The following is a 26,490-nucleotide window of genomic DNA, read 5'->3' as shown; positions in this document are numbered from 1 at the left end:
AACTTGTTCCATGAAGTTTATGAAGAGATTGTGTTTGATTACAGCATTTCTGTTGCAATTATGTTGACAGGATGGTTCAGTATGTATTGGCTGTACAAGCAGTCACACGTCACTCCTCAGACACAGGCACCCAGGAACCTACCTTGCAATAAATGCTGTTGGCAACTCCTCACACATCTATACTAGAAACACCATCACAGGATCTAACCACATAAGCCACAATATCAGTGGTTCATACAGCTGCACATCTTCTAATGTAATATATGCCATAAAGTGCCAGCAATGCCCCTCCGCCATGCATATTGGCCAAACTGGACAGTCTCCTCGACAAAAGATTGATGGACACAAATCAGATATTAGAAATGGTAACATTTTAACCTGTCTGGGAACTCATTAATGGATTTAAAAGTAGCTATTCTTCTACAAAAGAATTTCACAAGCCAACTACAGAGAGAGAGTGTGGAATTGACCTTCATATGCAAATTTCATACTGTTTTCCATGTCCTGAACAAAGACTTGAAGTGCATGGCCCATTATAAAACCAGCTTTCCTTACATTCAATATCCCAATGACATCAAAAGATAAGTATGAGACACTTCCAGCCCTCTCAATTAGTCTCATTAGCACCAGCACTACAATTGACAGGTATTTTTTAATTTCTACTCTTTTTTTTTTTTTGGTTATATGTTCTGAGGGTCCTCCTATTTTCTCGACTCAAGCTCATCTGAGGAAAAAACGGTTACTTACCTCCTGTAACTGTTGTTCTTTGAGATATATTACTCATGTCCCTTACATGCAGGTGCGCATGCACTGCGTGCACGAATCATCAAAAGGTTTTTCCCTTAGTGGTACCCATTGGGCCAGCAGGGGAAACTCCTGGAGTGGCACTGGTATATCAGCTCATATATACCCCTGCTGGCCCTCCACTCCCTCAGTTCCTTTTTACAGGAATTCTTCAACAAAGGGGTGGTGGGTGGGATTTGGAATGGACATGAGCAACACATCTTGACGAACAACAGTTACAAGAGGTAAGTAACCATTTCTTCTTCTTCGAGTGATTGCTCATGTGCAGTCCATATAGGTGACTCCAAAGCAAAAACGGAAGAGAAAAGGTCAGAGTCCTAACCCTGCACAGAACGGAGAACTGCCCTGCCAAGAGCTGCATCTTCCCTGGCCTGGTGAGCCAACGCGTAATGGTTGGCAAAGGTGTGGAATGAGAACCAGGTGGCTGCCCTGCAGATGTCCAGGATAGGCATCTGAGCAACAAAGGCTGTGGAAGAGGCCTAGGCCCTAGTGGAGTGTGCCATGCACTAGTGGCTGGCACCCCATCAGGTCTTAATACTCTGATTCAGGAAGTGATCCATGAAGCGATCCCGTGAGCCGAGACTGGGTGACCTTTCACTCTCTTGGCAATTGCAATGAACAGTTGGGGGGGACTTATGGAAGGCTCTTGTCCTATCTAAATAATAGGCTAATGCCCTCCTAACATCCAATGTGTGTAAGGCCTGTTCTTTACCACATGTGTGAGGTAAAACACTGGAAGGAAAATGTCCTGGGAAACGTGAAACTGGGACATTACTTTAGGCAGAAAGGCCAGATGTGGGCCAAGCCTGACCTTATATTTGAAAAAGACCGTATATGGTGGGTCAGAGGTAAGGGCCCTATGCTCTGACACCCACCTAACCTATGTGATGGCTACCAAAAAGGACACCTTCCAAGCAATGAACACGTGGCCCAGGGCTCAAAGTGGGGACCAGTAAGCTTGGTCAGGACCAAGTTAAGGTCCCAGGGAAGGATGGTCTGGAGGACATGTGAATAGAACCTGTCCAGACTTTTTAGAAACCAATGAACCATGGGATCCACAAAAAGCGCATTACCCTGGAACCCAAATGAAAAGCAGAGATAGCCACCAGGTGGACGCTGATGGAAGAGGAAGACAGCCCTTGAATCCTGAGGTTGAGGAAGTAGTCCAGGAGTAAAGGAACTGGGACGTCAATAGAGGAAATGCCCCTCTGAGCAGCCCAGACAGAAAAGTATTTCAATTGGCCAAGCACATGGATTTAGTGGAGGGCTTCCTACTCCCCAAAAAGACCTCCTGCACGCACTCAGAGCACTACAGCTGCAACGCTGTCAACCATGAAGCTTCCAGGCCATGAGCTGTAGAGACCCCAAATCCTGCATTATCAGGTCTAGATACATAGGGAGAGATATCAGCCTCTCCACAGAGAGACTGAGCAGTGATGTGAACCAATGCTGCCTTCGCCACGCTGGCACTATGAGAACGAGGGAGGACCTGAACTCCCTGGTACTCAAGATCACATTGTGCACCAGAGAGAATGGGGGGAACGTGCACAGCAGACTCTTGGACCAATGGGTGAGGAGGGCAGCCTCCAGAGTTCTCCGGCCAAACACATCCAGGGACACTTTCTGTTCTGGTGGGTCACAAATAGATCCAGGTGGGGAGATTCCACACCTGCAGAAGATGTGAAGGGCCACATTTGCCCCAAGGGATAACTTGTGACTTGCAAAGGACCTGCTTAGCTGTTCTGCAAGGGTGTTTTGAGATCCTGGGAGACAGGAAGCTACCAGGTGAATACTCTCTCTGATACAGAGTTCCCAGAGCCGAAGGGCTTCTAGACACAGAGGAGAAAAATGAACATCACCCTGCTTGTTTATTTATTTATTTATTTTAAATCGCTGTCATATTGTTGGACAGGATGAGGACAGTCCTGCCCCTCAGACGGGGAAGGAACACCTGACACATGAAGCGGCCCACCTGCGGCTCCTGGACATTTATGTGGAGGGACAGTTCCTCCTGGGCCCACATACTTGGCGTCCTCGTGTTCCTGATATGGACTTCGCATCCAGTGTTGGACACATTCAATGTGAGCCAAAGTGACAGCAGGGGCTGGGACAACAGAACTCCTGCACAGACTACTTCCTCCTGGAGTACCAGTACAGGGACTTTAGGACACTTGCAGGGACCATTACCACCCTGTCCCATGTATGGGAGGACGTGTAACCAAGCCAGCATAGCTGTAGCAAGTGAAGGCGAACCCTGGCGTGCAGCACCACATACGTACAGATGGCCATGAGCCTGAGGAGCCTCATGCAGCTTCTGGCTGAGGTCATGGGGAATTCCCGCAGGGTTAGGATAGTGCCCCTCATGGTCAGAAGTCTGGTCCGGGGCAGAGAGGCGGGTGACCATAAACTCTATTATTATCTGTGTGGGCACAAAGGTGGACTTGGCCATGTTTAGGAGGAGACCCAGATGTAAAAATAGCTCCTGAACTAGGGAAATATGGGACAGTGCCTGAACTGGGGACGAGCCTTGAACTAGCCAATCATCCAGGTAGGGACAGACCTGGACCCCGTGCTAGGGATGTTAAATTTAGTTTAAACTAGCAGATTGCATCGACTATTCAATTAGCATCAACTATTTGATAAGCCTCCACCTTTGAAGTGTTGCAACAGCCCCAGTCTACTGGCCCCATGCTCCCTGTGGTGCTTCAAAACTGCAGCACTGCAATGGAGACCAGGGTCAGCTGGGGACTCAGAATCCCCAGCTAGCCCTGGGCTCCATGTGGCACTGCTGCTTTGAAACGCTACAGTGCGGGGGAGAAGCCCGGCATCAGGCTCTACATGACAGTTCAAAGCAGCAATGCCACATGGAGCCTGGGGTCAGCGCTGACCCTGGGCTCCACATGGCGCTGCTGCTTTGAAACACTGTGTGCAGCCTGGGCCAGCAGGGAACCCAGTTCCCAGCTGGGTTCGGGCTGCACGCGGCGTTTCAAAGCAGCAGACGCTGTGCTTCACGTGGTGCTGCCACTTTGAAATGATGTGTGGAGCTTAGGCGCTGCCACTTTGAAGCACCCCTTTCTTCCCTCCCCCGCCCCACTAGCTGCCTCTTTTTGATGGAGGCGGGGTGGGGGGGGGGGGAAGCGGAAGCGACTAGTCAACTAGCATGTTGACTGTCTGATAAGCATTTTCTTATCAGATAGTCGATTCGTTGACTAGTCCTTACATCCCTACCCCACGTTTCTGAAGGAAGGCGGCCACTATGGCCATGCACTTTGTGAAGACTTGTGGTGCCATGGAAAGGCTGAAGGGAAGGGCTGTAAACTGGTAATCATCCTGGCCCATAGTAAAGCGCAAGAATCTCCTGTGGTATGGGGTAATGGAGATATGGAAACAGGCATCCTTTAAGTCAAGGGCAGTGTACAACTCTCTGAGACAGAGGGAGGAAATGATGGATGCCAATGTCACCATTTTGAGCCTGGCTTTAGTGATGAAGGTGTTGAGGTCCCTGAGGTCCAGGATGGGGCAGAAACCCTCTTTGACAGTGGGAGCTAGGAAATATCAAGAGTAAAAACCTTTGCCCCTGAACTCTGAAGAAACCACTTCCACTGCTCTTAGATCAAGGAGCTGCTGCACCTCTGCACAAGAGATGCTTGTGGGAGGGGTCCCTGAAGAGGGACAGGGAGGGGATGCGGAAGGAGGAGGGAAAGAGAATGGGATGGCATATCTGCTCTCCACCATTTCGGGAACCCAGCGAACTGAATTTATGGATGCCCAGGCACAACGGAAAGCAGACAGGCGGTTCAGAAAGCGCCATGTGTTGGTTGGTAGGCTGTCCTTGGGTGTACCTTCAAAACTCCTGGCGGGGGCCCTGGAATTTATTCGAGGGGCCCACCCTCGATTAGGTGAGGAACAGGAATGGCACCTATTGTTTCTGCCCCCTGCTTTCTTACCCCAATGCCTGGAAAAGTCAAGATGGGGGCCCTGCTGGGAGGACTGAGGGGGGTTTCTATTAATAAAGGAATGCCTCTGGAGGCAAGAGTATGAATCCCGAGGGACTTAAGGGTAGCCCTCGAGTCTGAGTCCATGCAGATGATGGTCTGTCACCTCAGAGAAAAGCTCAGGACCCTCAAAAGGCAGGTCCTGGATCATGGTCTGGAGCTCGGAGGGCATTCCAGAGACCTGTAACTAGGAGCTGCAGCAAAGTACCAGGCCCATTGCAACAGTGCACACCGCTGCATCAGCAGAGTTTACAGCTGCTTGCAGGGTAGCCCTGGAAGAAACTCTGTCCTCCGGAAGCACCTTGAATTCAGAGCAAGAGTCCTGGGGAATAAGGCAGAGAACATGTCCGTAGCAGCCCAGCTGTTGTAAACATAGTGGCTGAGGAGCACATGCTGGTTCACTATGCAGCGCTGCAGACCCCTAGAGGCTTAGGCCTTCCTGCCCTAGCAGTCCATTTTTTTGCCTCCCTATTTTTGGGGGTAGGAGCCAGTTGACCTTGCCTCCCTCTGTGGTTCACCACCTGAACCACCAGTGAAACCGGCAGGGAGAAATAAAAAGAGGTGCTTGTGTCCAGTGTTCCCTCTAAGATTTTCAATCTTAGAGGGTGGGTTGAATTTTCTTTGGGGTGGGTTGAAATTTCTTATGTGCAACACCAATACTGAGGTATTGCGTGGATATGCACTCACTGGTACAAACAAAAACCATAGATCTAAATATATATTTTAAATAGTCCATAGGTGTGGAAGAAAATATATTAAAACAAGGGATAATTAACAATCAGCAATGCTTATGATTATTTAATATGAAATCAAATAAAAAGAAAATTAACGCTAGTCTTGGTTGAAGAAGTGGGTTGTGCCCATGAAAGCTCATGATACTATTTTTATATTTTTGTTAGTCTAGGGTGCTACAGGACCATTGTTGTTTAAGTTTTTTAGTTACAGACTAACATGACTTGAAATACATGTATCATCATTCTTTCTAACAGACAGGTGCATGTTTCAAAGATCTTGAAAATAAGGTTTCATCCTACAAAACAGCCAGCACCACACCTAATACTTGCTACTTTTGACTCATAAGAGTCAGAACTCTACCAGATAGTAAAGATCTGGCCTTAATACAATACAGTTTACCATGTATTAATTAGTAACACAAGATTTTTAAAAATCATTAAGATCAGAGTTTTAGATAGCTGCAAAACTCAAAAAAAAAATCTGTTAAAAGAATCTTTTCCTTTCTTACCTTAAGCCATTAACACAGGAGTGGGCAATAATTTTTCATGGGGGCCACTTCAAGAATTTGGTTGAGGGCCACATTCTTCCATTATATTAATGGAGGAGGTGTGGGGGTCTGGGATGGAAGTTGGGTGCAGAAGAGATCTTGGGGTAGGAGACTGGGGTGTGGGATCTGGTAGGGAGTTTGCGTGAAGTAGGGGATCGTGACCTGGGGCAACAGACTGGAGTACGGAGGGGATGCAGGGCCTAGGAGGGGAGTGTGACTTGAGGAGAGGTGTAGGAGGGGATACAGTGTCTGGGAAGGTATATGAGGGCTGGAGCAGGGGTGCAAAAGATTTGGGTTACATGGAGTAGGAAGGCAGAAAGGGGGCAGAGGATTGGGGGAGGTAGAGAGGGGCTGGGGTGCCAGAGAGAGGCTCTGGCTGGGAGACCTTATTCCCAGCCAGCCAGCCCAGCAGTTTCCTTAGCCAGGGTCCCTGCTTCCAGCCTCTGTATGTTCTCAGGGGAGCGGCAAGAGCAATGTTTATCGCTCTGAACTGAATGCTGTAAACCTGGAGGATGAGGGAGGAGGGGCACTTCACATGCAGCCTATCCTGCAAACAGGCAGCTGCTATTGGTGGAAACCAGCCAATGGGAGCTACCGAGGGTGGGGGCAGCATGAGAAGTCTGTTTTCCCACCCTCCAGGCTATCAGCGTTCAGAAACACACACATGGCCCTGCACCCGGCTTTCCGGAGTGCCAAGTGGGTTCAGGGCAGACAGGGACCAACTGAGGCTTTCATGGCCAGATCTGTCTGCAGATCATCTTTTGTACAGCCTTGGAGTAGAGGCTGGAGCCAGCTTCTCCATTTATAGCAGGCAGCAGCTGCTCTGCACAGAGCTCAGAAAAGGGCTGCATGCCCACAGAGACATGCAGCTTACAGGGAACCTTGCTTGTGTTCCTCTTGGCAGGGGCAGATGACCATTTTGTGGGCCTGGGGCAGCCCAATTTCACGGGGCCCCCCTTTGCCACGGCTCATGTGCAGTGGCGCCACGCGCATGCGCGGGGTCTGGGGCAGCCGCCCCACTTGCCCTGCCCTATATCCGCCCCTGCGTCTTGGGGCATGCAGTACTGCCTAATCTCTGTACAGAATTTTCCCACAAAAGCACATCCGGGGAGATTACGCATTTGTTTCATGTCCATGTTGCCAGTCAGTGAGCAGGAAAACCTCACAAAAGCTTTCATCACCTTTTGCAAAGCACTGTCAAAGAATTGGGAAGGTACTGTCACACACATTATATCCCCTGAAGCTTTTCACAATGGATCATCATTCTGGAAAGTCATTGCGCTATTTGACTCTCATCATAAAAGTGTGGGTTCATGGGATAAATTTAAAGAGTATGCTCATATAATCTCACATTTTGTGGCTTCTAATGAAGAAAGTAGAAAACTGGAAAGTTAATTCCACACCTACATGGCAAGGCTTTCCCTAGACAACTGCTCCATCACCTCTCTTGAAATCTGGAAAATCCAGCACACCAACTTTCCAACTTTGAGCAGTGCTTCCTCTCACATCCTCTGTGTACCACCTGGCTCAACTGATGTGTAGAATGCATTTCTGACATTCAGCCTCTTCAAAGACTGTAGATGAATGGGTCTTAGGGTATGTCTACACTGAAATATAAGGTTGAATTTATTATGGTCTATTTTTAGCACACAATTTTGTGAAGTTGAAGGTGCATGTCCACACTGTGCACAAGAATTCAAAAAATACTGGGCCTCAGCATGGCTGCCGGGAGGGGAGCGGAGTGGGCTGGGAGGAGGGGTGTGTGTGGAGGAAACCAGCCGCCAGGAAGCAGGGTTGGGGGCAGCAGGGCTGTCCGGCAGAAATATGCGGGTGGGGGAGGGGGGCAGCAGAAGCAGGGCTGGCTGGGAGGTGGGGACAGGGATGAGGGAGTGCTGGCTGGGGGAGATCAAGAGGAGAAGGACGGGAGAACCAGCCTCCGGAAGCAGAGCTGGACGGGGGCAGCGGGGCTGGCAAGGGGAGATCAGAAGGAGAAGCGAGGGAGAATCAGCTGGCTGGGAGGGAGAGATGGCGGGGGGCACCAGCTGGCGAAAGCAGGGCTGGCGGGGGCGGGGGGAGGGAGACGCTGGAACCAGCTGCTGGAAGAGGGGCTGGCCAGGGGAGATCAGGAGTAGTAGCAGGGGAGAATCAGCTGGCTGGGAGGGGATGGGGGGAGCGGGACTGGTCGAGGGAGATCAGTGGGGAGTGGGGGGGAACCAGCTGCCAGAAGCAGGGCAGGATGGGAGAGATCGGGAGGAGAAGCGGGGTGGGGGGCGGGGAATGCAGCCAGGTGAAACACTGAAAATTTATTCATTTTTAATTCTTTTTTTTATATGTGTTTATATATTTGGGCTGCAAAAAACAGTACTGAAAAAAAACCCAGGTTCCAACTAAGTAAAAAGTTTGGAAAACCCTGGTCTAGCCAGCTTTCTATCCATCTTACAGTCCATTTATCAAATCCATATTCCCTTAACTTGCTGGCAAGAATATTGTGGGTGACCGTAACAAAAGCTTTGCTAAAGCTGGCACTGGGGACATTGGGAGGACCAGAAACAACTTATTTGAATATCATTATTTGCTTAATGAATATGCAAATGAATGTTACTGGTCCTCCAAAAGCTCATGAATGGATTTACTGGTCCCCGTGTCAAAAAGTTTGGGAACCCCTGCAGTACAGAAAGGAGCTGGGCAGCCCTCAGTGGAGAAAGAACAGGTTAAGAACTATTTAGAAAAGCTAGACATACACAAATCCATGGGTCCGGATTTAATGCATCTGAGAGTGTTGCCCAACGTCATTGCAGAGCCTTTGGCCATTATCTTTGAAAATTTGTGGAGACTGGGAGAAGTCCCAAATGATTGAAAAAAAGGGAAATGTAGTACCCATCTTTTTAAAAGGGAAGGACAATCCAGGGATCTACAGATCAGTCAGACTTACTCAGTTCCCGGAAAAATCATGGAGGGGATCCTCAAGGAATCCATTTTGAAGCACTTGGAAGAGAGGAAAGAGATCAGGAATAGTCAACATGGATTCACCAAAGGCAAGTCATGCTTGACCAATCTGAATAAGCTTCTATGATGAAGTAACTGGCTCTGTGGACATGGGGAAGTCAGTGGATGTGATATATCTTGACTTTAGCAAAGCTTTCGATATGGTCTCTGTCAAGAGGCCAGCCCCCCTCAACGGTCCAGAAGCCCCCAACACCTGGGTTAGCGTTCCCTTTTAGCGGGGCCAACCTGGCCCGTAAACTCTGTTTGCAGTTAATGTCCCTCTATTAGGGCATATACAGCCTTCTGACCTGGTCCAAAACACAGTCCCCTCTATTAGGGTATATATGGCCTTCTGGCCTAGTCCAAAAACATAGTCACCACAAGCAGAGTGTGGGGGCAGAGTACAGGGACTTGGGCCCTCCCACTCCACCAGGTCCCAGCCCAGGGCCCTGTTGGCAGTGGAGCATACCGCTGCCCGCTCGGCGGGGATGCCTACTGAAACACGCTGAGCTCCCAGAGGACAAGCCTCCGCCTTGGGCTTATTCCTACCATTTCTGGGGTGCTGCATGGTTCCCGTGACATTTCTCAGCGGGGCAGGCCCTCCCAGATAGCCTTGGCCAGTGAGGCTGTCATTGGGGCTGCTGCTGTTGTGGCCGAGGTTACTGCGCTGCTGCGGCTCAGTCTGCTGCTGAAGCTTAGGCTGCTGCTGAGGCTGCAGCAGGGCCTGTTCTGGGGCTTTCGCCTGAGCTCCTTCCCCTCTGGCAATCCGCCCCAACTGAGATGCTCCAGAGCTTTTATAGCTTGTCTCCAGTGGGAGCATGCCCCGTAGGGCTGTGGGGGTGGGGCCTTCTTGGCCAGCTGGGCCAGGCCATTCCCTTGGCTTCAATGCGGGGCTGGGGCTCCCCATGGCGGTCTCCCGCAATATTCCTACCAGCAAGTTAAGGAAGTATGGATTGGATAAGTGGACTGTAAGGTAGATATAAAGCTGGCTAGATTGTCAGGCCAACGGGTAGTGATCAACAGCTCGAAGTCTGGTTGGCAGTCAGTTTCAAGTGGAGTGCCTGGTTCCAGGGCCAGTTTTGTTCAACATCTTTATTAATGACCTGGATGAGGGGATGGACTGCATCCTCAGCAAGTTTGCGGATGACACTAAGCTAGGGGGAGAGTTAGATACGTTGGAAGGGAGGGATAGGGTCCAGAGTGACCTAGACATATTAGAGGATTGGGCCAAAAGAAATCTGATGAGGTTCAACAAGGACAAGTGCAGAATCCTGCACTTTGGACGGAAGAATCCCAAGCATTGTTACAGGCTGGGGACTGACTGGCTAAGTGTCAGTTCAGCAGAAAAGGACCTGGGGATTACAGTGGATGAGAAGATGGAAATGAGTCAACAGTGTGTCCTTGTAGCCAAGAAGGCTAATGGTACATTGGGGTGCATAAGGAGGAGCATTTCCAGCAGATCTAGTGAAGTTATTATTCCCCTTTATTCAGCACTGGTAAGGCCACACCTGGAGTATTGCGGTTAATTCTGGGCTCCCCATGATGGAAAGGATGTGGACGCACTGGAGAGGGTCCAGCGGAGAGCAACCAAAATTATGAGGGGGCTGGAGCACATGACTGTAGGGGAGCCTGCACTACCCTGCCTTGGCAATAAATGACGACATCTTCCTTCTCCAAAGTGCGGATTTCTGGCCTGTTTCAAGTCTGGTGCAACAAAGCACGCAGGCAGGGCCCAAGAGTCATGAATTGTTTTGCATAATAATGCAGATTAAGCATGGTATGCAAGACCACGTCAAGAGAACACAGAACAAGCAACCTTGTACTGGTACTTGTTTCTGATAAGCAAAAAGTACAGATGCAGCCATGAAACTGTCAACTGTGCACATAGCAGCAACATCCTAAGCAGCAGGATGTACCCTAACTTGGGCATTTTTACATATCCTACACAATACATAATCAACTGATAAATATTATTAGAACGATCAAGTCTCACTTTGCTATAAATTGGGCTTAGTAAGAACAATCGATGGGAGGGAATGAGCAGGAATGACCCACATATCCTGCTCAATGTAATTAGAAGTGATTAGGCCCTTCACACCAGCTACATCAGTGGTGACGTTCCTATACATGGGAAAAGAGGGAACCATGACCTCCTGCCTGGCACTGTAGGTAGCATACAGAGGAAGTGTAAGTGAACTAGACTTTATTATTGTATATAGTAGATCTTTTAGTAATTGCTTTTGCATTGTTTTGCGCTGTATTAATTGCTTTACAATTTATAGTATTTAAGGTTTAAATTGTATAGTAATTGTTCTTAAGGCTTGTAAAACTTAAACTGTATTAACTGCTTAAAGCCTGCAATAAATAAGAAAGTGGTTAAGTAACCCTGAAGTGTACTGGTTTCCCTTGGATCTAAAATAAATTGAAGCACACCCCAATGACCTACAAGAAGAGGCAGAGGGATTTAGACTTATTTAGTCTGTGGAAGAGAAGAGTGAAGGGCCATTTGATAGCAGCCTGAAGGGAGGTTCCAAAGAGGCTGGAGAGCGGCTGTTCTCAGTAGTGACAGATGGCAGAACAAGGAGCAATGGTCTCAAGTTGTGGTGGGACAGGTCCAGATTAGATATTAGGAAAAACGATTTCACTAGGAGGGTGGTGAAGCACTGGAATGGATTACCAAGGGAGGTGGTGGAGTCTCCATCCCTAGAGGTGTTTAAGTCTCGGCTTGACAAAGCCCTAGCTGGCAGATGTACCCAGTGTTGCTCACGTCTTTAACTGAAGACAGGGATGTGAACAACTAGTCAGCTTGTCGACTATTCGATAAGCAAATATTTATCGGATAGTCAACACACTAGTCGACTAGTTGCTTCCCCCGCATTTGCAGCCTCTATCAGAAAGAGGCAGCAAGGGTGGGAAAGAGGAGGAGATACTTCAAAGTGGTAGGAAATAGTTTTTGCACTTGTTTACAGCCGGTTTTGTTATTATGGTACTAAACATGAATACATTCAAAGAAAAAATAAAAGAAAAATGAACAATGAAGGTTCCTAGATATGTTGATATTATGCACCAGTAGCAATTTAAAATACTTTAATCCGACCTGAAATAAAAGTACAAACAACTCACAGAAAAACCAAAGGGAATTAAATCTAAAATGTTAACTGTGCCCTTCATAACAGCTTATAAAGTCTGGTTTGAAGCCAGAAAATAAATAAGTGATCTGCTCTAAAACCTGGGGGGGGGGGGGGGGAAGATACTAATCTTACACCATCATCCACACTTTAGACATGAGTGAGTTATATTTAAAAAAAAAAAGCATGAATATTTGCTATAGGAAAACACTAAGTACTGCTGATAACCACAATTACTATGCACTTCTCATGTTAAGGTTACAACATTAGCCCTCCCACAAAACAGCAAAAAGTTACACAATTAAGACTGGTGCTATGCATGTTAATTTTAAATGAATCCCTGAAGTTTTCACAATGCAATCTAAATTTAAGTATTTATGATGCCATCATCACCATGTGTTTTACAGCAAGAATCTACAGATGTCCCTTATATGAATTTGAAACATCATGCTTTAAAGACAGGTGAGAGATAAGAACAAAAAACCAAGTACTGTACTCACTTTTCATAGACATTAAAGCAAATTAACTAATAAAAATATGCTACATACAAGAATAGTTTGATTTAGATCAATTACTAGCTAACAAAAACCATCAAATTTTATTGGCACATCTATTGCCAGGAAGGCAGAGGAGTTTCAGCCTGTTACTAGTCTTCATCATGCTAACCTCCTCCCTGTTTGAAAGGGTTGTTTTCTTCCTCTTTGGTGCTCATAGCAACCAATTACATTATACCTCTTTCACTGAGCAGCTAGGAAGACTAAACAAAATAACCAACAGATACGAAAGCAACAAGATAGCTGTCTCCAGGCTGACCTTGGTGGACACATGCTGTTCATTTTCAAAGCTGTATAGCAGCTGTCATGCCAGTCTAGACACTTCAAAATAGGGAAGTAGGGGAAAAGAAATTTAAATTAAAGTAGGTCTGCAAAACAGTCATCAGCATCTGTCCTTCAGCTTCTTGTACTGCCAACTTTGTCCATGCTCTTAACCAAAGCAATAGCTCTGGGAAGGACACTGCAACAATCAGGAGTATGATACTTATTGCTATGTGCTGCCATTGCTACAGGTAGCTCTTTCCATCACCCACTACTTGATTCACCAATAAAAGGGCCTGAATTTCAGAACAGCAGGCATAGAATTATTTACTTGATTTACATACATACCCAATTACCAAAACTCTATGCACCGAGTAGGCAGTTTATTTGCACTTTCAAGATGCAGTCTTGGCAACATATATACCTGTGTGTCTGATACATGTGCAAAATCATAGTAAAGATGTGCACAAGTCTGGAAATATAGGCATAAACTGTTCTAGCATTCTAAACAATTCATGGATCCCACACATTTATTACTTGATAACAAATCATGTGTCCTTGGAAAGAAATGCAGCACAAAGGGTTGTCTCTGATACTGGTTCCTCATAGTCCTTCCTAAGTGCTTGAAGTTTGCAGGGGGCAGGGAAGATGCACGAAGCAGAGACATTTAGTTTTTAATATGCTATAAGGACCCTCTCTTGGTATGCTTAGTCCTCAACCACCATCATGTATGTGCTTAGTTCTGTCTTCATCACTGGAAGATTGTAGCCACTTTCTGAACCAGCCACCCCTTTGTCCTGGCAGACTTTGCATTACCTGTGCTGTGTACCAATCAGGCCCACTGACAAGGGGCAAAGGTAGTAGCTATCTGGACCCAGCGATTCAAAGGGGCATGGAGCTTCCAACCACTGCTACTACAGCAGCGGTGGTGGCCAGAGCCAGAACACCACTCCGCATGGCTCTGAAAGCTGAGCAGGGGGCATACTGCATTCCAGGCAGTGCTCAGCACTGGATGCCCCCAGCCCCACCCCTTCCACCCAAGGTCCTGCCTCTTCAGAGGGGGGGAGGGTGCAGAGCCAGCCCCATCACACACCTTGCCCTAGGGCCTGCAGTGGCTGTTGATCCCACTGGTATCAAGTAAACCCAAGATGAATACAAATTATTGGCTATATTTTGCCTTTAAATAATATTTTGTACCCATTACCATGGTATCCGGGCACCTTACAAGGTTTGAGGGAACAGACATCACACTCACTACTGCTGCCTGCAACTTTTATTGGTCTCCTATGAAACTTGATTTAAATTAGTTGACTAGGTGTTGGCAAAGAGGTGCATCCTGTCTGTAGTCTACACTATGCCAGTATGGATGTATTGGCAGAGCCCCTGGCATAAACGCAGAATATGCTAACAGGAGAAATTTAGCCAGCTAGTAAAACCACCTCTCCAAATAACAGTAGCTATGCTGACAGAAGCCCTTTTCTGCTGTCCTATCTAGGGGTACTTCTAGACTGCAGGGGGTTTTCGGGATATCAGAGGTATCCTACAAAAAAAAGCAGGATGTGGCGGAGTTTTTTGGAAGAGCAGATGCACAAGGAAGAAGAGATCTTCTGAAAGAGGGTTTTTTTCCCCCGAATTTTGACCCAGTGTAGACGGGCCAAATTTCAGAAAAGCCTCTTCCAAAAAAACCCGTGGAAATAGGTACACAAATTGCGGAGTGTATTTTCAGGGGCAGCCGGTGGCTATAGGTGGACTTGGCCACCACCTGGAGAGCCCAATGATGATGTCATGGGGGCGCTCGGGGCACCCACCGATGACGTCGGTCCATTGACAGCCCTGCAGGCAGGGGCGCCGATCACATGTTCTGCCTGGGGCGCCAGCTGCTGCAGCCAGCCTCGGGCCTCTCCTGCGTATTTTGCGTACCTTTTTCCGAAAAAAAGTTGTAGTATAGACATAGCCCGGTGTTTTCTGAAATAACTGTGTTAGCTGAAGAGGTATTTTGTTCACAAAAGTTATGCTGACAAAACTTTGTAGTTTAGACCTGACTTAAAAGGGAGCTGGCATCTGCTTAAAAAAATTACATAGGTGAGCTCCTACTAAAAAAAGCTCAGCCTCAAACACCAAGATTCTTTGTCCTAAGGACATTTAATTCCAATGTTCTCGTCACAGATAAATTCCCCAACCTGACACTCTGAGTGCAGAGATAGGGAACCGGCGAGTAGAATAAACTCTGTAAAACATGTCTCTGACTCCCAGAGACTGAGATAAAAAAAAAAGACAAAGACTGATCTCTTGCTGCCACCACCCAAATGAATAAAAGAAAATATAAAATAAACCCTTTTCCAGGAAAGAGATCACTTGGGAATCCCCTTCCAAAGGCAAAGCTCTCCTCCCTGCTCCAACCTCCATTTTGCTTGGAATTGGGAAAACAAACAGAGGGAATCTGCTGAGAACAATAGACTCTTCCCAGGTATCTAGGCATGTAAACTAAGGACACATCAATCAACCAATACCAATTAATCAAAACAAAAAAGGAAAACACATTTATTATTAAAACAAAACAACTGCTGCAAGCATAGTAAATGACTAGGTGTTAAATAGCCATGAAGTGACAGACTCAGGTAAAAATCCCTGGGCTGTAATCCTTAGTTACAAAAAAGAAAAACAATTAACCGGCTCAGAAATGTTTTCCAAACCCGCAAACAAGGAAAACAGTAAAACCTGACGAACTATCTAAACTTTTCCCTACTTACACATTTCCATTCCTGGTAGACATGGGAACCCATTCCTAGGAGAGCCTGACTCCCTTGTTACCTGAAAGAAACTGCTCTGATCTCAAACAAAGAAGAGGGAAAGAAAATTCCCCGTCTTGGTTTGAAATTCCTATCTGCATTTTTATTGGCTGACTGCCCGAAGTCCCCTTCCTCAGGTGCATCTCCAGTTGCTTAATCCTTTCCTCACTCTCCAGGAAAGTCAGACTCTCCTTAGCAGCTCTTATTTATGACAATTCAAGATAAGCATAGTGGGTGAGATTTTGTCAAGCAATGACTAAGGCAGCCTAGCATGCTGCATTAACAATTACATTTTTATAACAATTTCAGTATTTTTCTAACAGAATTAGAAAAGCCATCTAGGTGTTCACAGACTTCTGGGGCTGTGATGAAACAATTGCAGAATTTATTTATAGACATAAGCTGTTCATTCTCATCTACTATACATTTTAGAGAGTTTGTGCATCTGTCTGTGTCCCTCTCCATCCTTCTGTGAGTCCATTTGTTCAAGAACGCCTCCTAAATGATAAAAGCTAGGACCACCAAATTTTGTATGCAGCTTCTTCTTATCATAACTTAAAGCAAGCTCAGGGTTTGGTTGTGCCAGAACAATGGGATATGCATGAAATACTCTTGTTTCACATCAAATGGAAGGGAAGGGAAATGATATCAGGGACTGTTATACTCACAAGTAACCATGGGGGGATAGCAAGAGCCCCAGCCCTAGTAAACAGCCACTCGCCAGCAGTTTGCCCTTTCTGCCCCAGAGAGCAACCAGCAGGTATCCTGTGTACCCCGTCACCTGCCGCTGGTGAAACACAGGCAATGCCAGATAAGTCTTCTAGTAGTTCATAATTACTGATAGTTGATCTATTTCACAGAATGTAAGAAAATTCCCAGACTGAATCATCACCTTTAAGACTCATATCAGTTTTGATAAGGAACTACCTGGCTTCATCTTTTAAATGACTAGGTAAGCTGCCTGCCTTCTGCAATGTTGTCCTGAATATTCCTATTAAAGCTCCAATTCATTTTACAGGGACTACTCACACACATGTGTAAACATAAGCACAGATCTGCAGAACCACAATCTTCAATGCTACCCATTAGTCCCCTCTTCTTCCACCAACCTAGAATGCTACTCATTGGCCTCCATCTTGCCTCCTCACTCATTTTTCCCAAGTCAAGGAAAGGCTGGTGTGGGTGAAAAGCTAGAAGCCATTGTTAAGCAATTCACTAATGTAGTATTTTGGCATTTTTAACATATTTGTTCCTTGAATTTTCCAAAATTAAGTTTGCTGAATTTAAAAAGAACATTTTGCAAACAGCTGGCCCGCAAAACATTAACTATTTTAACATATGCAAAAAAAGCAAGCAAACAAACAAACAAACATAAAACACCCATCCACCAACCTACTGGCTCAATTATTGGTGAGAAAGTCACACGTATACTGTGTACTTCACACATTTTTCTTTTACCAAAAGCAATTCTCAAACTTTAGCACCCTGAGGACCTGCATTTTGATTTAAAAATTTTCATGAAAACCCAAATCCCCCTCCCGTTCAGCCACAAGACTGCCTCCATTCCACCTCTTCCCTAAAGGCTTCACCCTAACCCCAGTTCTTCCTACATAGCCTCTCCTTTTCCTGCCTCCTCCCCCAAGCATGCCCCATCCATGATCTTCCCCCTCCTTCTCAGAGCTTCCTGCACACCGCAGAACAGTTCTCTTGTATGCAGGAGGCAGGGGCAGATGACCATTTTGCCAGGCCCAGGGAAGAACTATTTCGCGGGGGCCCCCTTTGTCACGGCGCATGCGCGGGGCCCAGCGTGGCTGCCCCGCTCACCCTGCCCTATATCCACCCCTGGCAGGAGGCATAGGGAGGGAGGCAGAGGAGCTGCAGGAAAGCAGGGAAAGAAGTTGATCAGTGGGGCTGGCATCCCCCCAAAGGTATCCTTGTGGCCCCCAGAGGTCTGCTTAGCTTGAGAAATACTGTTACATATTATGTGCATTATTCATAATTTGGATACCCAACGAACTACCTTGGTTTTAAAAGAATTCTAGATAACAAAATTGAAGTAGTATCTGTGGGGGTGGAGGGGACGTGGGAGTAGTATGACAGCCGGAGGAGCTGCCAAAATTCTGTTCCTTTACCTGCATGCTGCTTCCCCTCCCATTGGGGAAAGAAGCAGAACCCTAGACTGTCCTCTGGCCAGGCTGCTGCTGTATGGAGCCGGAAAAGACATAACTCTGTGGAAGCGTAGTGAGCAGGACTGGGAGTTCTGCTCCTTCGCCGTCTGTAAGGGCCAGCGGAGAAAGGAGAAGAACACTGTTGCACTGCTCCCAGACCCCTCTCCACCCAGACACCAAAGGATGGGGAGGGGAAGGAAAGAGCATGCGGACCCAGGTTAGACAGAACTATGTAGGGTCTTGTGAAGAAGTCACCTGGCCCCCCATATCAGGAAGAAATTAATTTCACTTTCACTACTGAATGAACATCAGTACATTCTCAATCTGCCCCCCATGTTTAAAACGTGTTGTTTGCTTGAACCAGTTTTCGCCGGGTTTAAGTCAGTTGTGTGAACACAATTTTTCATTTCCATCGTGATTAGGTGTATGTTTCTCCTCTTTGTCTCTTCAAGACAAAGAGGAGAAACATACTCTGGAACCAACATAATCCCAATCCTGCAAAGATTTATTGTTTATGTTATTATTTGTTTAGTTTAAAGAATATAACTAGCTCCACTGAGCTAAATGAGTTAAGCACAAGCTTTTAGCTCTGCATAATCAGGGCCTGTGCATGCAACAAGCTGAACAAAAAGGTGGAAAATTTAGTGTGAAGCAGAACATTTACTTAAGAATTTCTCTTGAATTTTTTTAAATCAAAGGCCTAACAATTTTATATAGTTTTTTTAGGTGCACCTACTCACTAGCCCAGTGAACACTTAAAAATAATATCAGAGGGGTAGCCGTGTTAGTCTGAATCTGCAAAAGCGACGAGGAGTCCTGTGGCACCTTATAGACTAACTGAAGTGTAGGAGCATAAGCTTTCGTGGGCAAAGACCCACTTCGTCAGATGCACGTAGTGGAAATTTCCAGAGGCAGGAATAAATATGCAGGCCAGGATCAGGCTGGAGATGATGAGGTGATCCAATCAAGGAGGATGAGGCCCACTTCTAGCCTCACACCTCCAGATCAGCTGCTAGAAGTGGGCCTCATCCTCCTTGATTGGATCACCTCATCATCTCCAGCCTGATCCTGGCCTGCATATTTATTCCTGCCTCTGGAAATTTCCACTACGTGCATCTGACGAAGTGGGTCTTTGCCCACGAAAGCTTATGCTCCTACACTTCAGTTAGTCTATAAGGTGCCACAGGACTCCTCGTCGCTCTTAAAAATAATAGAGAACATAAGCAACAGTTACTAATTTGTTATGCCATCTCTAATGCCCATTACAACTGCTCCTAAATAAAACGCTCATTTTCTAGACCTTGCAAAAGGTATTTTGTTCTTATTAACTCCTTTTGTATGTGAGTATGGAGATGTGTGATGGAATGCCAGATTAATTAACAGCCAGGGTGCCAGACACAATTCTCCAAAAACAACACCTACAGAAAAGTCACTGATCGCTACAAAAACGTGTCTCTGTATACCAAAATCCAATTAAAAATCCTTTTAGCTCAACATTCTTGTTTTTGGAAGAAAAATAAACTAATAAACTCATATGTTTCTGCCTCATATGATGAAGAAAAAGCTTTTTAAAACAGTAGAAAATAATTAAAACAAAAGGCTCATTAGACTAGAGGCTTTAAATTTCTAGTCTGTTAATATGTTATGTCATTTTAAAATGATTAATAGACAAGTTCAAGTTATATACAGGCAGTCCCCGGGTTACGTACAAGATAGGGACTGTAGGTTTGTTCTTAAGTTGAATCTGTATGTAAGTCGGAACTGGCATCCAGATTCAGCCGCTGAATCTGGACACCAGTTCTGACTTACATACAGATTCAACTTAAGAACCCCAGGCGTCCCCAAGTCAGCTGCTGCTGAAACTGATCAGCAGCTGATTCCAGGAAGCCCGGAGCAGAGCAACTCTGCCTCGGGCTTCCTGTAGTCAGCTGCTGGTCAGTTTCAGCAGCGGCTAACTTGGGGACGCCTGGGGCAGAGCAGCTCGGGTGCTGCTGGGTTGGTCCAGTAGCGCTGCCGCTCCTCGGCGCTACTGGACCAACCCAGCAGCACCCCAGCTGCTCTGCCCCAGGCATCCTGATTCAGCCACTGCTGAAACTGATCAGCAGCGGCTGAATCAGGACTCCTGGGGCAGAGTAGCTGGGGTGCTGCCGGGTTGGTCCAGTAGCGCCAAGGAGCGGTGCTGTGGGACCAACCGGCAGCGCCCCACCTGCTCTACCACAGGCCCCGGGCTTTGCTCCACATCTCCCTGGTCTGCTGAGGGGGGCACTAGCTGCGTCCCCCCCAGCAGACCAGAGAGACGCAGAGCAAAGCGGCGGAGGACCCAGGCCGGACCTGCGGCGCTTCCAGATCAGCTGGAAGCGCCAGGTCCGGCCGGGTCCTCCGCGGCTTTGCTCAGTGTCTCCCTGCTCTGCAGAACAGGAAAACGCTGAGCAAAGCCGCGGAGGACCCGGACCGGACCCGCGGCCACTTCCAGATCAGCTGGAAGCGCCGCGGGTCCGGCCCCGGGTCCTGCGCTGCTTTGCTCAGCGTCTCCCTGGTCTGCTGGCTCCTGCAGCAGACCAGGGAGACAGGGAGCAGCTTTTCTCGCCCCGGAGGAGGCGGGCGGCGGGACCAGGCGTCCCTCCGCTCCAGTCCTCCGGGCGAGAAAATCCCCGTTCGTATCTGCGGATCCGACGTAAGTCGGATCCGCGTAACTCGGGGACTGCCTGTACCACCAATGAAGAACTATTTCACAGACTCTGAAATTAGATCTTTAACAAATTTGAATCAATGGCTAGACACCATAGTATATTAAAATAATGTTATTTATTTTTATTATACTTCTACGGTAATCTTTCAGTATCATGAATTTCACCACTATAGATGTTTTTCAGTATTTGAATTACAGATTGTGCTCTTTTGTGCCATCCAGGAAAACAGTGACAGAAGTCCTGTCAAGCACCTAGCCCAATGGGATCCTGGCACATGACTAGGGATCCTGTGCACAAAATTAATAGAAATAATAAAAAATAAGGAAAAAGAGTTTTGAAAATGCAGGGAAGAGGAGCTACAACACAATTGACAATACATCTCCAAGACACAAGATACTTAAGGTATGCATATTTTAGAAATTAATAGGTTCTGCTAATTGACTTTACTCATACATTGAAGCATTTGTAATAGGTCACAAACAATCCTGACATCATACTGCAATTCTACAGAAAATTATCTTTCCAATATTATCTGGCATGCCTTTTGCTCCTATCTAAGATCTGTAGTTAGGAGTATGCATCTGATCATTCATGCAATCAAAATCTTCAAATTTAGATATGATAATGTAGCTCAAAACAGAGACTGAAACTAAAGTAGGAAATTTCACACAGAAAAGACATGCCCTTTAGAATTTATATTAAAATGGAGTCAAGAATACCACTATCTGTTATGAAAGTTTGAAACAGATAGGCAAAAGCAAAGTTATCTTGCTTATTTGTTCTTTTGCTATTCCTTAGTACTATCATGATCAAAGTCTTGGTTCAGAGCGAGGAGTTGTGTTGCAAGTCAGTGTGATCAAGATTACCGAATCATTTGAACTAGTTTACTCTTATAAAGGCTGCCTTCTGGGACCTCATGGATGGAAGTGATGGCGGAGCTATCATTAGATAATGGTGAGATTTCAGTTGTTTTTATTAATAGTATGCATATAACTTGTTGAAATACATTTATATTTCCCCCTCATCGATCACTGATCCACCTCAAAAGTATTTTTTTAAATTAAATAATCCCATTAAGTTTTAGCCATCAGTGCTGGAAAGTGAGGTGGTTTCTTTAGCGGCTGTGTGCTAAGGCCTTGATCCTGCAAGCTGGAATATTTGCCACAATAAAGTTAAGCAAATGCATAAATTATTGCAAGATCAGGGCTTAAAGCTATTCCCTCCAGGCATATGAACTAGGCCCTGATCCTGAACACACTTATACATGTTTATTTAAGGCACTGGGGCAGGGCTTCTCACTTTGTGCGGCCCGGATTGTTGTGTGTGACCCCAAAAAGGTTCTCCACCACTGCTCTAGCTGAACTCCAGATTAGCAGGTTACACAAACTGAAGAGGTAACATCGGTCCCTTGTTTTCCCACCTGGAGAACCCCGGTCCAGCCGCGGCGTGACAGCAAACAAGAACAAACGCACTTCTTCCCAGCGCCCCGGCGCCGTCTGGAGAGTCTGCCCTGGGCTTGGCTTTAGTGCACCGCTCTATCCTCCCGCTGGAAAAAGTTCTCTCCCCACGCTGCTTCGTGCGAGCTGCCAATCTCTCGTCAGAGGGAGATTTGAACCGGCTCGGTGAAAAACGCACAGGAAAGTCTTCCAGCACTCACGGGAGAGAAAACGCTCAGTCAAGACTCAGCCAGCCCTTCGCAGGGAGACGGCTCCAGGGGCACAGCACAGCGGGCGAGACAGGCTCCGGGGGGGCTTGGAGGCAGGCAGGGTTTATCCTCCAGTGTCAAACCCTTTCCCGGAGGGGGGGTTGGAACTTGAGATCCTGGCCCCGGAGGACCCGTAGAGACTTATACCAAAATGAACCATTCGGTCCCCTCACACCTGCGCAGGGGCCCCTTCCCGACACCACAGGGAGCAGCTTATCTCCCGCCGAGCCGCAGCGCCACCCTTCGCCCCTCTGCCCCCGCCAGTCGGGGGGGCTCCGGGGCCCGGCAGCGCTTCTGGGGCTCACGGGAAAGAAGAGGCTGGGCAAAGCTGAGCCCGCCAGCCCGCTCCCCGCTGCCCCAGCTCCAGCCTTCCCTCCTAGGCTCCGACCCGGCCCCCTCCGGGATGCTGCTGCCCCGTCCGGTGCCCCTTGCGCCCCACAGGGCGCTCCTCAAGCCTGGCCCCGCACAGCCCGGGACCGCGCGCTCGCTCTGAGGTGCGGTGAGAACTGCGGGCTCGGAGCCCCCCTACCTGGCGGCCGCTCCCCGCTCTCCACAGCAGGCTCTCGCCAGCACCGAGTCCCTCTGGCCCCTGCACTTTTTTGGACAGCCAGCGTATGTTTTCCGTCAAGGCGACATCACTTCCCGTAAGCCCGAGCGAGGGGCGGTCACTGCCCCTCCCTTCGCTGCCGGGCCGCCCCGGGCATCCCTGGCGGGGGGGAAGGGGGGAGCGCTAGTCACGCGTGGCCGGTGAGCGCTGAGGCAAGCTCCTCAGAGGCGCAGCCAGGCCCTGGAAGGGTGAGGGGGCGGAGGAGAGCGCCAGCCTAAGCGGCCCCTGCACAGTAAGGGCTCAGCGTCGGGGCTGGTTACACTAGGGCAGCGATTATCTATTTTATTTGGCCTTTTAAACTTGAAATTTTTTTTGCAGAACCCCTAATAACAGTCATATATGGAGCTGAAAAAGTAGATCACAAAGAAGTAAGGATAATAAACAAATGCTAAACAATCTTACGACATGTAGACTAATCTATCATACTCAATTTATATTGGTCATGGTTAAATTTTTAAAAACAAGAAATCAAGCACTATACTGAAGTAAAGTATTCAGGCTCGCACTGCCTGCACTCCCATACAAGCAACTGGTTTGAAAGCTGAAGCTTCCACTTTGTCAGATGCGGTGCTAGTATTTTTGTACTCAGTTACCCACATGATCCACGCTCCCTGAGAGTGAATACAGGGATTTATGGTGGTATATAGCAGGTGATTGCACCACTGACTGGCTACACGTGCAGCACTGAGTAGTGACATTATCGTCCCCAATCTCTAGTTAAGCTGGCATTACACAGGGACACTTATCGGGGCAAACAAATGAAAATTGTTTTCAATAAAATTCATAAATGCTTAAATATTATTTTAATCATAAAATATTCTTATAGAATCCTTATTTTCACGTCACATAACCATGAGGTTCCACAGAACACCATTTGGGAAACACTGCACTAGGGGCAGCGGGCGCGCAGCGGCAGGGCTTGCCCTACCTCTCAGCTAAGATGGCTACAGCTCCTTCCCCAAAGCACATTTATAAGAAAGACATCATAAGTGCTGCCACTGTTCCTGCCTCCAAGCAGATTCCATTATGTGCAGGGGTTTCTGTTTGCTCACAACTTTCCACACCTCCACCCATTATAAAAATTGTTGTAGCATCCCTGCATCAAGTTGAACTCCTCCCCCACAATTTCTCTTTTCTACCTACCTGTTTAGCTCTTTTTGAAAGCAACTTACTTGAGTGTGAGGTAGAATGCTCATTACAAAGAGAAAGTGGGTTGCCAGGGGCAAATACCAAATGAATTATGGGCAAGAAGTGATAACTGCCAGCATTCTGAATTTTTGCTACCCCCTGGTGGCTGTTTTCCTTTTTTAAAACACCCCTCCCTCCCCCCCCTTCTCGCTACACCAGTGGCTTCCAACCTTTTTACACACAAGAACACTTTTTGAATTTAAGTGCAATCTAAGATCTACCTCAAACCCAAATATCCTTGCCCCCCTTTCCTTTGTGCTCCTTCTCCCACTTCTCTCTGAGGCCCAGCCCCTGCTCACTCCATCCTCCTCCCTCCCAACACTCACTTTCATCAGGCAGGGCAGTGGAGTGGGGTGCAGGCTCTGGTCTTGGATTAAGGGATTTGGAGTGTGAAAGGGGCTCTGAGCTGAGCTTGGGGCAGGCAGTTGGGGTGCCAGAGGGAGTTCTAGGTGCAGGCTCTGGTAGGGTGTTTGGATGCAAGGGGCTCAGGGCTAGGGCAAGAGGGGATTCATGACTTGGGTAGGGGTTCAGGATGTGGACTCCAGCTGGGCACTGCTTACCTCAGGTGGCTCCTGGGTAATGGCACAGTGGGGCTAACACAGGCTCACCCCTGCCCTGGCCCTGCACCACTCCCAGCAGCAGCCAGCAAACTTGCTTTATCCCCAGTCCTGTTGTGCCCCCTCTCACTCTTCCAACTTGAAAGCATGATATGCTGCTGCTTTTTCACTCATATATATGAAAGCATGCATACATTGAAACAAAATTGATTTGGAAAGTTGCTATGGCATGGCCTACTAAACTAAGTGATTCAATCTCAGTTCCATTTCTGGCTCGTTCACCTGTAACACACTCCACCTAACTAAGGCTAACACCACATCTCTTAAATTTTGTGCTTAAGTAGTTTCCAAAGAGTGACCTATTGGACTGCAACATTGACTCTAAGATCCCCATCAAATAGAACATTTAGAATCAAAAGTGGACAAGACATTAAGAAATAGATGGTAGGGACCAATCTTGTATTGAAGGCAAGGGCCAGACTAAGCACACTAACTACGACCAAATCACTTAACATTTACTATCTAATCTTCACCATTCCCTGTGAGAAGTTAGGTAGGCATCATCCCCACTTTAGTAACAATGAAACTGAGATACAGAGAAGATACTTGCACCCCTCATCCCAAAAATACATTGAAAGTTAAGGTTAGATTTGACAATAGAACTTAGCAATCACTGACCCTTTCAGCCTTCTACTTGCACAGTTAGACAGCATCTCTCCCTACAAGGCACTCATCTTGTTTAACAGTATGGAGTTTATTCACTTTTAGATCACACAATCCATTCTCAGATCTCATGCTACAGGTATGCTCTTTAATCCCTATGGGTTGGGGCTAAGGTCAGAGTGACAAACCTAATTCTGAATATGCATACAACTAGAAACCTATCATTTTAAGAGGAAAAAAGTGTCAGTGGAATCAAATGCAGTTAGGTGAATGTGTGTACAATTAGCCACTTTAAAAAACACTGCTTGTTTACATTAATTAAAAAGCATAGTATTTATTCTTCACCGAAACAAACCAATTCCATTTGGAATAGAATGCTATAATTTTATCTCAGAATGGAAGTAGTGTCCAAGCCAGTATTACCGAGAAGCTCCACGTAATTCCTGCAATTCTTTCTTCTCTCCTAGTTCTGGTGCTTGTGGGTTGTCTTTTAATTTATTCTGGTTTCTGTTATATTGTTCAAATATTGGTTTATAGATGTAGACTCCTCCGGCAACTCCAAGAAGAGCCCCCAGAAAGATATAAGGCGTTTTACCATACATGTTGACAGCTAAAGCTGTAACTTGACAAACTTGTCTTCAAAGAAATTCTAAAGACATCTGAGTAGCCAAACAAAATCTTCAGATCTGTATATAAATGAAAGTAAATGTAAAATGTTACTAATATTTGTTATAGTGCAAAAAGAATTTAGTATGGGCAAGTAGCTATCACAGCCCAGTAACCATGATTAACAGTTGATGCTCAGTTACTGATGGCAAGATAGAAGTCCAGTTATCTTGTAAACAAAATGCTTTGCATTGGTTTGGTTACATGGAAGAAGTGGAGTACATACTCTGTACTGTATAAAACAAGGTTCAGGATTTTGGAGGTCTTTTTCCTTTCTCTCCAGTACAAGATGCAAAGTTTTATGAGAACTAGTTCCAATATGACCCTGTAGAGCACATTTGCCTGGAAGCTTTTCCCTTTGATATTTACATACCCTCTGCTTTTTGTTTCCTGCCCCCTTCCATTTTTTCCTTCCCCTCTCTCCCTTCTCCCCTATTTATTTTGAGTC

At 46.8% G+C, this 26,490-nt stretch overlaps 2 protein-coding genes and 1 long non-coding RNA gene across 11 annotated transcripts in view; 1 reads left to right on the top strand and 2 right to left on the bottom strand.

Moving 5' to 3' along the window:
- Positions 1 to 21,587, top strand: part of LOC112543662 (uncharacterized) — a 34,527-nt gene extending 12,940 nt beyond the window's left edge. Inside the window, exons 3-5 of the long non-coding RNA XR_003086875.3 lie at positions 16,659 to 16,750; positions 20,878 to 21,058; positions 21,455 to 21,587. This is a non-coding gene — a long non-coding RNA (uncharacterized LOC112543662). The remainder of the gene's footprint in view (positions 1 to 16,658; positions 16,751 to 20,877; positions 21,059 to 21,454) is intronic.
- Positions 1 to 23,048, bottom strand: part of RAB27A (RAB27A, member RAS oncogene family) — an 86,699-nt gene extending 63,651 nt beyond the window's left edge. For 2 of the 3 annotated variants that reach the window (XM_006112761.5, XM_025178258.3), the window contains exon 1: positions 22,891 to 23,048. The gene's annotated coding sequence lies outside the window, so the exon portion shown is untranslated. The remainder of the gene's footprint in view (positions 1 to 22,890) is intronic. The other variant, XM_006112765.5, reaches the window with a different exon arrangement.
- A 2,773-nt stretch (positions 23,049 to 25,821) lies between these two features.
- Positions 25,822 to 26,490, bottom strand: part of CCPG1 (cell cycle progression 1) — a 98,648-nt gene continuing 97,979 nt past the window's right edge. For all 7 annotated transcript variants that reach the window (XM_075897274.2, XM_075897278.2, XM_075897279.2 and 4 more), the window contains one exon: positions 25,822 to 26,062. In XM_075897274.2, coding sequence (XP_075753389.1) covers positions 25,968 to 26,062 — 95 coding nt within the window. In that variant the 3' untranslated portion in view covers positions 25,822 to 25,967. The remainder of the gene's footprint in view (positions 26,063 to 26,490) is intronic.

The sequence above is a fragment of the Pelodiscus sinensis genome, chromosome 14 (assembly GCF_052426305.1).
Source record: "Pelodiscus sinensis isolate ZL-2025 chromosome 14, ASM5242630v1, whole genome shotgun sequence".
Taxonomy (NCBI): domain Eukaryota; kingdom Metazoa; phylum Chordata; order Testudines; family Trionychidae; genus Pelodiscus; species Pelodiscus sinensis.
Note: the sequence above shows the minus strand (reverse complement) of the source record. Positions and strands in the feature narration are given on the sequence as shown.